The following is a 14,001-nucleotide window of genomic DNA, read 5'->3' as shown; positions in this document are numbered from 1 at the left end:
GAGGCAGGATGGATCCAGGTCTCAGAAATAGCTAGAGGGCAGGCAGAAAAGGCCTGGAAAAAAACTTCTATAGTTTAGGACACCAGGAGAAGGTTGAACACCACCCAGAAGAGAGAGGGGTAAAGGAAAAGAACCATGGTGGCAAACCTGAGTTAAAAGCCAACTGCTGGCATCCTCTCCCACCCTACAGACACTTCTGAATTCTCAGACCTTGGGGCCAGTAACTACAGACAAAGTGGGCTACAGGAATCTACCTCCCCAGGAAAAGGAGAGAGAAGGACAGAGCCTAAGGTTGACAGCTTTTGACCTGCAAATTTGGTCTGCCCATCCAGGCCAGAAGGGGTTGTACCATTGTTTGCCTTGGAAGCTGGTAAGCAATTAATGAGATCTGACCCTCTATCTTCATCTTTACTGTCTGGGACTGGTTGTTGAGGATGCAGAATATATCAAGGCTCCAGAAGAGACATAGGATTTGAAACAACTAATCAAAGAGATGCACACAAATTTCCAAAATCAAATTAATGATTTGAAATACAATATGCCTAAAGAGATAAAGGACATCAAGAAGAAGAAACTGAGTGAGTACAAAGTAGAATTTGACAACTTGAACAGAAAATTAACAGAGCTCATGGGAATGAAAGAAATGATAGGTGAGATCAAAAACACATGAGAGGGAAGTGGATTTGGCCCAATGGATAGGGCATCTATCTACCACATGGGAGGTCCAAGGTTCAAATCAGGGCCTCCTGACCCATGTGATGAGCTTGTCCATGCGCAGTGCTGATGCACGCAAGGAGTGCTGTGCCATGCAGGGGTGTCCCCCACGTACAAGGAGTGCACCTTGTAAGGAGAGCCGTCCAGCACGAAAAAAGTGCAGTCTGCCCAGGAATGGCACCACACACACAGAGAGCTGATGCAGCATGATGATGCAACAAAATGAGACACAGATTCCGGGTGCTGCTGACAAGAATACAAACGGACAGAGAACACATAGCAAATGGACACAGAGAGCAGACAACTGGGGGTGGGTGGGGGGGAGAGAAATAAATAAATAATATATCTAAAAAAAAAACATATTAGAGGAGAGTGAGTGTAGCTCAGTGGTTCAGTACCTGCTTCCCATGTATAAGGTCCCAGGTTCAATCCCTGACCTCCTTAAACATACACACACAAACACACATTAGAGGCATAGAAGAGCAGACTTGAAATGATAGAAGAAAGAAAAAGGGATACAGAAGACAGAACAGCTGAAAGTGAAGAGAGAAAAAAATGGAAAAAATTGATCAAGGGCTCAGGGAGTTGAAAGATAATATAAAATGCAACAGTATATATGTCATGGGAGTTCCAGAAGGAGAAGAGAAGGGAAAGGGGGCAGAAAGAGTATTAGAGGAAATAATAACTGAAAATTTCCCAACTCTCAAGAAAGAAATGAACATACACGTCCAAGAAAATGCAGTGTACCCCAATCAGAACAAATGCAAATAGACCCACTCCAAGACACATACTACTCAGAATGTCAAATGTCAAAGATAAAGTTCTGAGAGCAGCAAGGGAGAAGCAAACCATCACCTATGAGGGATGCCCAGTAATATTTAGTGTAGATATCTCATCAGAAACCATGGAGGGTGAAGACAGTGGTATGATACGATTAGAATAGTGAAAGAGAAAAAATACGAATTCTTTATCCAGCAAAATTGTCCTTCAAATATGAAGATGAGTTTAAAATATTCACAAACAAACAGAGACTAAGAGAGATCCTAAAAAAGAATCTAACTTTGCAGGAAATATTAAAGGGAGCCTAACAACCTGGAACAAAAAGACAGGAAAGAGAGGCTTGGAAGAGAGTATAGAAGACATAGCAGAAAGGATAACCAAAATAGTAAAAATACTGACCAAAATAAGGTATGATATATAAAAACCAAAGAATAAAGTGATGGAAGTAAATAATGCATTTACAGTAGTATCATTGAATGTGAATGGTTTGAGCTCCCCAATAGAAATATACAGGCTGACAGAATAGATACAAAAAAAAAAAAAAAAAGAAAAAGAAAAACAAACATGAGCCATCCATATGCTGCCTACAAGAGATTCACTTAGAACCAGGATTATAAACTGGCTGAAAGTGGAGGTCTGGAAAAAGATACTCCACACAAACAGTATCCAAAAAACAGATGTTAAATGCAAAAAACTTACAAGAGATACAGAAGGTCATTATATAGTAATAAAAGGGACAATGCTCCAGGGAGATATAATAGTTATAAATATCTATAACCTAACCAGAGTGCCCCAGAATACATAAGGCAAACACTGTCAAACTTGAAGGGAGAAATAGACATCTCTACAATAACAATTGTAGACTTCAACACACCATTGATATCATTAGAGAGAAAATCAACAAGGAAACAGAGACTTTGAACAATATGATAAATGAGCTAGACCTAACACATATATAGAACATTGCACCCAAACTCAGTTGGTTATGCGTTCTTCTCAGGTGCTCATGTACCCATCTCCAGGATAGACCACATGTTAGGTCACAAGGCAGTGCTCAATGAATACAAAAAGACTGAAATTATACAAAGCACCTTCTCACACTATAATAAAATGAAAATCAATAATAGATGGGAAAGAGGTAAAATTGCAAATGTGTAGAGGCTAAACAACACACTCCTAATCAGTGGGTCAAAGAAGAAAATTGTAAGTGAAATTAGTAAGTATATTGAGATGAATGAATATGAGAAAACACCTTATCAAATCTTATGGGATATAGCAAAGGCAGTGCTGAGAGGGAAATTTATAGCCCTAACTGCCCATATTAAAAAAGAAAAAGAACTAAAATCAAAGATCTAACTGAGTAACTGGAGAAACTAAAAAAGAACTGCTAACCATTCCCAAAACAAGTAGAAGGAAAGAAATAACAAAGATTAGAGCAGAAAAAATGAAAGTGAGAACAAAACAACAATAGAGAAAATCAACAAAACCATAAGCTGGTTCTTTGATAAGATCAATAAAATTGACAAACCCTTAGCTAGACTGACAAAAAAAGAGACGATGCAAATGAATTTAAAAAAGAAATGAGAGGGGAGAAGTTACGACAGACCCCATAGAAATAAAAGGCATCATAAGAGGATATTATGAGAATCTATATGCCAACAAACTAGACAACCTAGATGAAATGGACAAATTCCTAGAAATGTACAAAACCTACACTGACGCTTCAAGAAATAAAGAACTCAATGAACAAATAACATTAAAGAGATTGAATCAGGCATCAAAAATCTCCCAAGAATGAAAAGTATAGGATGAGGTGGCTTCACAGGACAATATTTCAAAAAGAATTAACACCAATCCTGTTTAAGCTCCTCTAAAATACTGAAGAGGAGGGAAAATTACCCAATACATTTTGTGAACTCAACATCACCCTAATACCAAAGGCAGATAAAGACAAAAGAAAAGAAAATTGTAGACCACTATCTCTAATGAACATAAATGCAAAAATTCTCAACAAAATGCTTGCAAATGGAATCCTCCAGCATATCAAAAGACTTAAACACCACAACCAAGTGGGATTTATTACTGGTATGAAAGACTGGTTCAACATAAAATAATCAACATAATATACCACATTAACAAATTGAAGGGAAAAAAACACATGATCATCTTGACAGATGCAGAAAAGGCATTAGAAAAAATCCGGCATCCTTTCTTGATAAAAACACTTCAAAAGACAGGAATAGAAGAAAAATTCCTCAACATGATAAGGGACATATATGAAAACCCACGGCCAATATCGTACTCAATGGGGAGAGGTTGAAATCTTTCCCTCTAAGATTGGGAACAAGACAAGGATGCCCACTCTCACCATTGTTATTCAACATTGTGCTACAAATTCTAGCTAGGGCAATTAGACAGGAAAAAAAAAAAGTAATCCAAATAGGAAAATAAAAAGTAAAACTCATACTCCTCGTGGATGACATGATCCTGTGTTTCAAAAATTCTGAAATGTCTATGACAAAGCTACTTGAGCGAATTTGCAGGATACAAGATCACTACACAAATATCAGTAATGTTTTTGTACACTAGTATTGAACAATATGAGGAGGAAATCAGGGAAAAAAAATTCCATTTACAATAGCAACAAAAAGAAATCAATTTAACCAAAGAAGGACAGGACCTATTTTCTGAAAACTACAATACAATGCTTAAAAAAATCAATGAAGACCTAAACAAATGGAAAGATATTCTGTATTCATGGATTGGAAGACTAAATACCATGATGATGTCAATTCTACCCAAACTAATTTATAGATTCAATGGAATACCAACCAAAATTCCCATAGCCTACTTTACAGAAATATAAAAGGCAATTACCAAATTCATTTGAAAGGGAAAGTACACCAAACTAGTCAAAAGCATTCCAAAAAAGAAGAGTGATGTGGACGGAATTTCACTACTTGATTTTGAAACATATTACAAAGCTATGGCAGTCAAAACAGCATGGTATTGGTGTAAAGATAGACATATCAATCAGTGGAATAGAATTGAGAGTCCAGAAATAACCTTTTATCTCTAATGGCCAACTGGTTGTTGTTGTTGTTGTTGTTTTTTTCTTTTTTTCTTTTCTGTATTTAATTATTTTTTAAAATATTTTTTATTTACTTTTAAAAGTACTTAGATTACTAAAATGTTACACTCCCACTTTTCCCAATATTAACAACTTCTTTCATTAGTGTGGTATATTCATTGTAGTTGATGAACACATTTTGGAGCATTGCCACTAAGCATGGATTATAGTTTACACTGTAGTTTAACAAACCTACCAAGTCCATGTTAAGGGGACAAAACCATAAGCTGACAAAAGAGTCTCTTCATCAAATGGTACTGGGAGAACTGGATATCCATACCAAAAGAATGAAAGAGGACCCCTATCTCATTTCCTCTACAAGATTCAATTCAAAATGGCTCAAAGACCTAAATATAAAAGCCAGGACCATAAAACTTTTAGTAGAAAATGTAGGGAAGCATCTTAAGGACTTTGTGGTAGGTAGTGGTTTCTTGGATCTTACATCCAAAGCATGAGCAACAAAAGAAAAAATAGATAAATGGGACCTCCTCAAAATTAAACACTTTTGCACCTCAAGGACTTTGTTAAAAGGGTGAAAAGGCAGCTGACTCAATGGGAGAAAATATTTGGAAATCACATATCTGATAAGGGTCTACTACTTATGATATATAAAGAGTTGCTACTACTCAACAATAAAAAGACACATGATCCGATTAAAATATGGGTCAAAGATTTGAATTGACGTTTGTTCAAAGAAGAAATACAAATGGCAAAAAAACACACACAGAAAAACCATGAAAAATTGGTCAGCATCAATAGAAATTAAGGAAATTCAAATCAAAGCTATCATGAGATATCATTTCACACCTATTAGAATGGCCATTATTAAAAAGACAGGGCACTACAAAGGTTGGAGAGGATGTGGAGAGAGAGAAATTATTCCCTGTTGGTAGGAGTACAGAATGGTACAGCTGCTGTGGAGGACTGCATGGCTGTTCCTAAAGAAGTTGAATGTAGATTTCCCACGTGACCCTGCAATACCATTACTGGGTATGTACCCAGAAGAGCTGAGAGCAGTGACATGAACAAACATCTGCATACCGATGCAAGATGGAAACAGCCCAGATATCCATCAACCGATGAATGGATAAACAAACTGTGGTATATTCTGACAACAGAATATTATGAAGCTATTAATATATTAATAGGAAGAAAGGTAATGGTAAACCATATGACAACATAGATGAACCTAGTGTGCATTATGCTGACTGAAGCAAGCCAGACACAAAAGGACAAAAACTATATGACTGCGTTCATTGAACTAAATATATTGTGTAACCTCACAGTTAACTTTAATATGGGTCACCAGAAAATAGAATGAGGTTAGGAAATGGAAAGCTGAGGGTTAATGTGTGAATACTTGGTAAAAAGGATGTGTGTTAATTTTTGGAAATGAACAGAAAAGGTGGTAACACAACATAATGTTTGTAACTATTATATGGGCAGAACAGTGGTTTAAAGGGAAAGTCTAAGGTAATGTATATTATTACTAAAAGAAAAGCTAAAAAATGTATAGCATAGTAAAACCACATGTGAAATATGAATATGGGTAAATTTGCATGTATAAGACCATTTCTCTTTGAAACTAAACTGATATATGTTAGTATTATTGATGTGGGCTATGGGTGGAAGGCTCTTTGTCTCTTCAGAAATAACTAAGCTGTTTGACTTGTGAGTGTGGAAAGATAAGAGGCTGCAGTCCTGCCCTTGGGAACTGGCAGGGCTCCAGTCCCAGGAAATGTTTAACAATGCGGGGGCTATAAACTTTAAGTATTTAGGGGAAATGCAAAAACCAAATATGCTAAAGGCTTATCTAGAATGTCTGGAGTCCATGCTAAAAGCTTACCTAAGATGTGGAAGATATATGCTAATTGAAGCCTATTGAGAACTGAAACAAAGGGACCATTTGGCCTTTCCTCTCTGTATAAAAGACGTTTGAAAATCTTGTTCGGGGCTCGGGATTCAAACAGAAAGCTCCCGAGTCCGGCCGGCCGTCAATAAACCATTTTTCCTTCTCAAAATCATTCCTGAGTCCTGGCCTCTCTATACTCGAATAATTGAACTTCTCTTAAATTCCACAACATTAAAAGATGTTAATATCAGACAAAAGACCATATTATGCTAAGTGAATGAAACCAGACACAAAGTACTACATATTGTATGATTCCATTTATATAAACTATAAATAGAAATCAATTTATAAAGATGAAAGGTAAGTGGTTATGTAGGACTAGGGAAGGAGAGAGGGATTGAGAGGTGACTGCTAAGGGGCATGGAGTTTTTCTTTCTGGACTAATGAAATAGTTCTAAAAATTTTTGTGGTGATGAATGCACAACATTGTGATTATAGTAAAAGCCACTGACTATATACTTGGGATGGATTGCATTGTATGTAAACATATCTCAATAAAATTGCTTAAAAAAATAAATGAATAAATGTGTAAGAATAGCCAGAAGTAGCAGCAATGTACGGCAGGTGAAGCAGAGAGAGATTGAAGGGCCAGGAATTTTCTTATTTGTTTCTTTTTCTGATTTTTATTATTATTGCAATAATGAAAATGCTCTAATAATGACTGAATTTATGAATGCACAACTATGTGATTATATCAAATACCACTGAGTATATGTAAAAAAAAATTGACCCTAAGGCAGGATCAGCAGGCATAAAAAACATTAGGGAAACACAGGAGTTTCAACAGTATTTATAATGTTCTAGCTCTTAGGTTGAGAGTTGGGTTTATTATTCTGCTTCATAATTTACAGACCTAAGCTATGTAGTATCTTTTGTATATATCTGATAATGCACAATTTAAAAATGTAAAGAAACATTAAGATCAGCCTAAAAAAAATTCTAACAACTCAAAAGTACTACACCAAGTATTATGAACAAGAATTACTATTTTTAGCATTATACTTTTGTTAATAGTATAATAGAAAAGTGTTTCTTGTGTAGGTTTTGAATCCTCTGGCAGCTGTCAATCCAAATTTTGTTAGCTGAGATAAAATAAATCACTCTTACACTAGGAATAGCATATTTAGATGATTTTTATCTTTTCTTCAATTTAAATTGTCAGTGGCAAATGATGTGGTAAACTAAACTGAGCCTGAATTGCCCACAGGCTAAAGCCTTTGTTTGCAATCCACAGTGAATGAAGACAGACAAATGCAGAAACACTGATGCCAACTGTTCTAGAACTATTAAGGCTGTGCCATCATATCTGGAGCTAGAAGTATACTGGATTTTCATGTCAAGTTGCTTAAAAATAAAGATAAATAAATACTGTCTTCAAGACAGAGAGAAGAAATTTAAGTTCCAGAATTCAGAGCACCTGAATCCTCCTTTCAGCCTGGCTTGGTAGTATGTGATCTGAAGTTTCCAATGGTTCTAAGAACAGCCTGTCAATCTCACCTCAAAGGGTGGAGAGTCTCGTTGACCGCCTTCAAGTCAGCCATGTGCAAAGAGTTGTCTTGTAAGCACGACTGTGCATATGCAACTGTACTATAGAAAGCTCACCAAGATATAAATTTAAGAGAAAATGCAATTTTTCAAAACATATTAAGCATATAGTTGGACAGCAAAGGACCACGGTCTTAAAAAAAGAGAAAAAAGTAAACTTTTTAAAAATAAAAAGCCCCCAATCACGTTCTTTGAAGCAAATACTCAAATATTTCCCAACCCCCTCAACAAAAACAAGCCCCATAAAACCACCCTCCCCAAACTACCTCAAAAACAAACAATATAAAACAAAACAAAATCTTCAAACTTGTGCACTGTGGTAAAAAAAATTTCAATTCTGAAAAAGACTAGAATAGAAAGGTGAACAGTATTTCTAGAAACAGATTGGATCCAATTCCAGATCTAAAAATTCACTAGTAGGGAATGATTTGGTGAGATCTGTGTGTCTCTCCTCACATTTTACAAAAACAGGGAGAGTACTAGTTGTAACTTTCCCCCTATATCAGGGAAGAATAAAAGTTCTCTTTAAACTTACTTAGGGAACTGAGAAATTAATCCCTCCGCTGCTGTGAGCCTAGTGTTTGTCTCGTTTATCCGTTTGGAACAGTCAACCTGGCATTGTTATATGACAGAGAGATAGAAACTCACCCAGTATTTTTTTTTAAATGACAAGATTTCTGTTGTATTGAACAATTCCCAAAGATACTGTCTTTATTTTAACAGAAAATGTATTACATCCACATACATAAATTGAAAAAGACCTGAACATATAAAGTATATGCAGCTGTAATTGACTAGTTTTCCCCAATTAAATTTGAAATAAAAGACTTGAAGATCCAGTGCTACATTAATGCAAATATCTGCCTGTTGCAAGTATACTTTTTGATTAAATTGGCATACATCAAGTACAATTAGAAAGGTTATTTATAACGAAGAAATACATAATTCTGCATAATGGGGATGACAATTACCGCTGATGGTTGCTAATTAACATTACTTCTTTTGCTCTGGGTGTCTGATATTCAGCGTGATCTTTATTGTTGGCAATGGACACAACTAATTATGGAAGCTCAAAAGGGTTAATTATCAGTAACATTTGTGCTCATAACAAATTCAACCCTGCAGAGCTCTGGCTTCACTCTGGAGATTAGAGGACCAGGCAGAATAGGTAAGCCTTGATTCAGTCTCCTGGCAGCAAAGGCATTTCTTCAAATTTCTTTCAGAGCCAAGTCTCACCTCCTATCCAGTATTTAGAATGACAGGGAGAAATGTCCCTCCAGTCTTTTCTCTATGGGGAGTAGGATGCCTATTCCCGCCAAGCAGAAATGAATGGTACTAGTGTTCAGCCATACGGCCCCCCGGTGCCAAGATGACCACTGTGCTTGCTGTCTTAGACAACTCAGGGCCAGAAGTGAAATGGAAAGAAAGAAGCATTGCAACTCCCAGCATGAAAAACTATAAAGCCTTCCTTGGGCTGTAAATTACATGTTTATTTTGTTAGCAGTTGATAGATGAGTATTTTTACATACAAAGGTGCCCAGCTAAAATCAGGATAAGTGATATTAATGTCCTATGGTCCATATTATTGAACCTCGAAGACAATAAACTTTATGAGTCGATAAATATTACATCTGCAACATAGTTAACATTCTTTTACTGTCTCTAGTACTTATTACACATTGTGACTGCAAGTCTACAATACATTATTCATATTTGGGGTGTCACCAATTGATGGATTGCTGTAGGAGACGCTGTCCTTTAAATAAATCAACAAATAAAAATGCAAATGTTAACATTTTCAGCCAAAACTTTTTCCGTCTTGAATAGGGAATGAAAATTTCACATTATATTGACAGCCAGCAGAGAGAACAATTAACAGCCTACACTGTGAATGAGAAAGATGACTTTGTCACGCTTGGTTTATCATCTGCACATGAAATGATATGGGACTCTTCTAGGTGTTAGTGTTCTTGAGAGAACAAAGGAAAACTCTCTCCCATCAGTATCTCTTCTACTCCCATCCTCTTCTCTAAGTGTTGAAAATTCTTGGAACTTAAAGTAGACAGGGGAAAGGTTTTTACACTTGTTTCCTTGGTACCTTCAAAGATTTTTTTGGGATGAGGAACAGGCTTTTCTTTTGCATTAAGGGTTTGAGGGTAAATGAAAAGTAATCTATAAAAAAATCCCTTTTCTATACTTTGAAGTGAAAATAATTTAAATAATCCTGATTCTGAAGCCTGGAAAGCAACCATCATGCCTTCTCACTAACTGATGTCCCCTGCTCCCACCCTGCCTTTTGCTTCCTTATACTTTGCCCGCCTGTTCCTCGTAACCTCCCTGTATTATGGCCCTTCTCAGCAGCAGTTTGTGCTGCTGCCTCCCTCTGCCCCTCCTCCCAGCCACTGTTATCTTCCCCCTCCCAGCGGATCGCTGTTCTCCCCACCTCATTTCAACCGCCCTCATCCCGTATCCGCCCCGGCACAACCTCGGAAACAACCCCCTCTGCCATCAATGGCTTACGTCATAAACCGCAGGTCCGCCCTTGCCTCTGCAGCCAATCCTCAGCTGCCCCGCGGACATGCCCCTCCCACAACCTCCCCGCCTCCATGACACTATAAAACCTCATGTACTTCCCGAATAAAATCAGACCTGCGCATAGACCTCGTCTCCGTGGTTTTTCCTCCATCGAACCGCGCGTCCCCACCAAGCCTTGAGCCGCCCGCTGCCGCCCCGGTCAGGCCGTGGCGTAGGCCCGATCCCCGGCAGCGACTCGCCTGCAGCGACCCGCCTGCAGTGCAGCAGCGGAGGCCAACAAACTGACTTTCATAGTACTGATTTTTTTTCAACTCTGCACTTTATATAATAGATTTCTAATAAGCTACTGTGCACCTCTAAGGATAAAATCTGGCATGCTACACATTGCTTTATTTTGCTAAATGCTCATTATTTAGGAAGCTTCTTAGAATCTATATTAAGATGTTCCACAGGATTAAGGACTACAGATAAAAATCCTATTTTAAAGTTCCATAAATATGAGTCTTCAAAGCAATTTTAATTTAGACTTGAAAAATTCTACAGAGTTGATACGGTCCATTCAGAAACTGTGCTGAGGATGTTTTACAAAACCCATACTAAGAAAACATTCCATTTTTCTTTTTCATACATCTCTCTAAACGGAAATGCAACTATCAAAAACACATTAAAGTGTATTAAAGATCTCATTTTAATCTTTAACAGTAGGAAGACCCTTAAGACTCCAGATTGTCTTTCTTCTTTATTTCTAAGTCTTCAAATGAATCTCTCAGTGTGAGTTAGGTTGGATCCTCTTTGAGCAAAAAAAGCCACAGTATTGGGATTGCAAAGAGGGAGCCCATCAACATTTCAGAAAAACAACTCACTGTGGACATTGGTAAAATACCAACAATGGCAGCATTAAAAATAAAAGAAAGGCATAATGGAGGAAGAATGTGGTAAGCTAGTTAAATTTTCTTTTGCTCATAAATGACCTTGAAAATTGGGAGTTTATCATTGTCAACTATTATAATATTTAAGATATGGACTTAGAAGTCTGAAATGCTGGCTTATTAATCATGTGACTTTAAGTAAGTCATACAATTTCTCTGAGACTTAGTTTCCTAATTTTTGCAGCTCTAGAATTAAATGTGCCACAATGAAAATGAACACTAGTCCTTAAGAATGCCTGGGGATGGTTTTTGTGGGTCAGTATTCTATAGGCACTCTGGGTTGGAATATAATTCTTTACAGAAGGAAAAGATGATGCTTCTCCCCCTTTCAAATACCCTAAGCCAAAAGATACACCTTAGAATATATTTAAAACCATCAGACTTAAGATGAACAATTTGGCATTTTTAAATTTGCAAAGCCAATGGGCTTTGAATTAACTAAAAACGAAGTCTTAAAATCTATATTCATTTAGTAAGATACTAGAATTTAAGTGGCCAAAACTGATCATATCCCTAAGGAAACATGAACCAGTCCTTTCGGTATTGATGTTTATATAATCAGCCTCAAATGCATAATATGGGAGTTAGCTTACTAAATATGAGAAATTTTTAAAAACTTAGTTAATTCCCCAAGTACAAAAAAGGTTGATCAAATGATTTATTCCTCAAATATCTCTGGTACAAGTAAATGTTCACAGACCTTTAACTGTAGTACAAAGGCCACTGTAACCCTTAATTTCAATTAATTAATTATAATTATAGTCCAAATATATAACCATTCTATGATAAATGAGTTATCCCTGGTACTAAGCAGATTTTCTGATGAAGGAAAGGATTAGCTTTACATTTCCATGAAAATCCTTTGTCAATTACCATTATCAATTAAGGAAGACCATATATAAAGAACAGGGATCCATATGGTTAAACCTGGACAAAGCTACATGCTTCAAAATAAGGTCCTTTCTCAAGTATGGACCATTAAGAACTGTCAAGAGTTTCCCATTCCTTATTAAATAAACCTCAGAAAGTGCTCTCATACGAAGAAAGTTAAACCAAAGAATCCCTAAAGCTTACCGGGCAGTGTCATGTTGGAATGATGATGTAGCCCTGGTTACAAGCTCCTTTTGGCTTCCTGTTGGCATAGGAGATGTGGATGCATCTTTTCTAACTTCTTTCATTATCCCTGAATGAGCAATAAAGGAAATAATTTGGTCATTCCATAAAAGGAAACAGAAAAGTCCCTTCTGAGTAATGTATTAGAATTAGGTAGGCCTTTGTAAAACTCAAGTGAGTTGTTTTGGTTTTGTACACATCAAAGATCCATAATGCTTTTTTTTTTTTGAAAAAGCACAACTATGCAAGAACAGATAAACTAGAGATTTTGCTTTTCACCTGATGATCTGTCATATCCCTACTGAATTGTGTTTATTGTGAAAATGCCCAGGAAGGAAAGTTGCATTATCTTGTTCTCTTAATTTTCATAAGAAAAGATCTTTCTCTCTTTGACAAAATAGATAATTCCAGTACTTTGTATTTCCAAACTCCTCAGATTAAACTGATACCTCTCAAAAAACTTTTATTTATTTATTACTTTTTATTTCTTTTTATTCATTTTTTAAAAAATATTACATTCAAAAAATATGAAGTCCCATTCAACCCCACTGCCCCCACCCCCCACTCCCCCCACAGCAACACTCTCTCCCATCATCATGACACATCCATTGCATTTGGTAAGTACATCTCTGGGCATCACTGCACCTCATGGTCAATGGTCCACATCATAGCCCATACTCTCCCACGTTCCATCCAGTGGGCCCTGGGGGGATCTACAATGTCCCATAATTGTCCGTGAAGCACCACCCAGGACAACTCCAAGTCCCCAAAACGCCTCCAAATCTCATCTCTTCCTCCCATTCCCCGCACCCAGCAGCCACCATGGCCACTTTTCCCACACCAATGCCACATTTTCTCTGTGGACATTGGATTGGTTGTGCCCATTGCACATCTATGTCAAGAGTGGGCTTAGATTCCACATTGATACTGGATGCAATCCTCCTGCTTTCAGTTGTAGGCACTCTAGGCTCCATGGTGTGGTGGTCGGCATTCTTCAACTCCATGTTAGCTGAGTTGGGTAAGTCCAAAAAATCAGAGTGTAGGAGTTGAAGTCTGTTGAGGTTCAGGGTGTGGCTATCATACTGTCAGTCCAGAGGTTCAAATCCCCTAGATATATCTTAAGCCCCAGCACCAACTACAATTCCAGTAAAGTAGCATGAAAGTCTTGTGAAAAGAGATCCCATCTGAGTCCAGTTCCATCATGCAGAAACACCAGCTCCAGAGAAGGGCCAACTGACATGGCAGTGAACCACATCTGCCATGACCATAGAACCCGTGGGTCTCTTTAGCCCTCAAAAGAACCAATACCTGGGGTTGTATCTACTTTATCTGTCTCTGAGACT

At 37.2% G+C, this 14,001-nt stretch overlaps 1 protein-coding gene across 1 annotated transcript in view; it reads right to left on the bottom strand.

Annotated features, from left to right (window-relative positions):
• The window catches only part of KIAA1328 (KIAA1328 ortholog), a 403,146-nt gene that overhangs the window by 51,769 nt on the left and 337,376 nt on the right, over positions 1-14,001 (bottom strand). Inside the window, exon 10 of the mRNA XM_058277168.1 lies at positions 12,620-12,728. Within this exon, the coding sequence (XP_058133151.1) occupies positions 12,620-12,728 (109 nt within the window). The remainder of the gene's footprint in view (positions 1-12,619; positions 12,729-14,001) is intronic.

The sequence above is a fragment of the Dasypus novemcinctus genome, chromosome 16, assembly GCF_030445035.2.
Source record: "Dasypus novemcinctus isolate mDasNov1 chromosome 16, mDasNov1.1.hap2, whole genome shotgun sequence".
NCBI classification, from domain to species: domain Eukaryota; kingdom Metazoa; phylum Chordata; class Mammalia; order Cingulata; family Dasypodidae; genus Dasypus; species Dasypus novemcinctus.
Note: the sequence above shows the minus strand (reverse complement) of the source record. Positions and strands in the feature narration are given on the sequence as shown.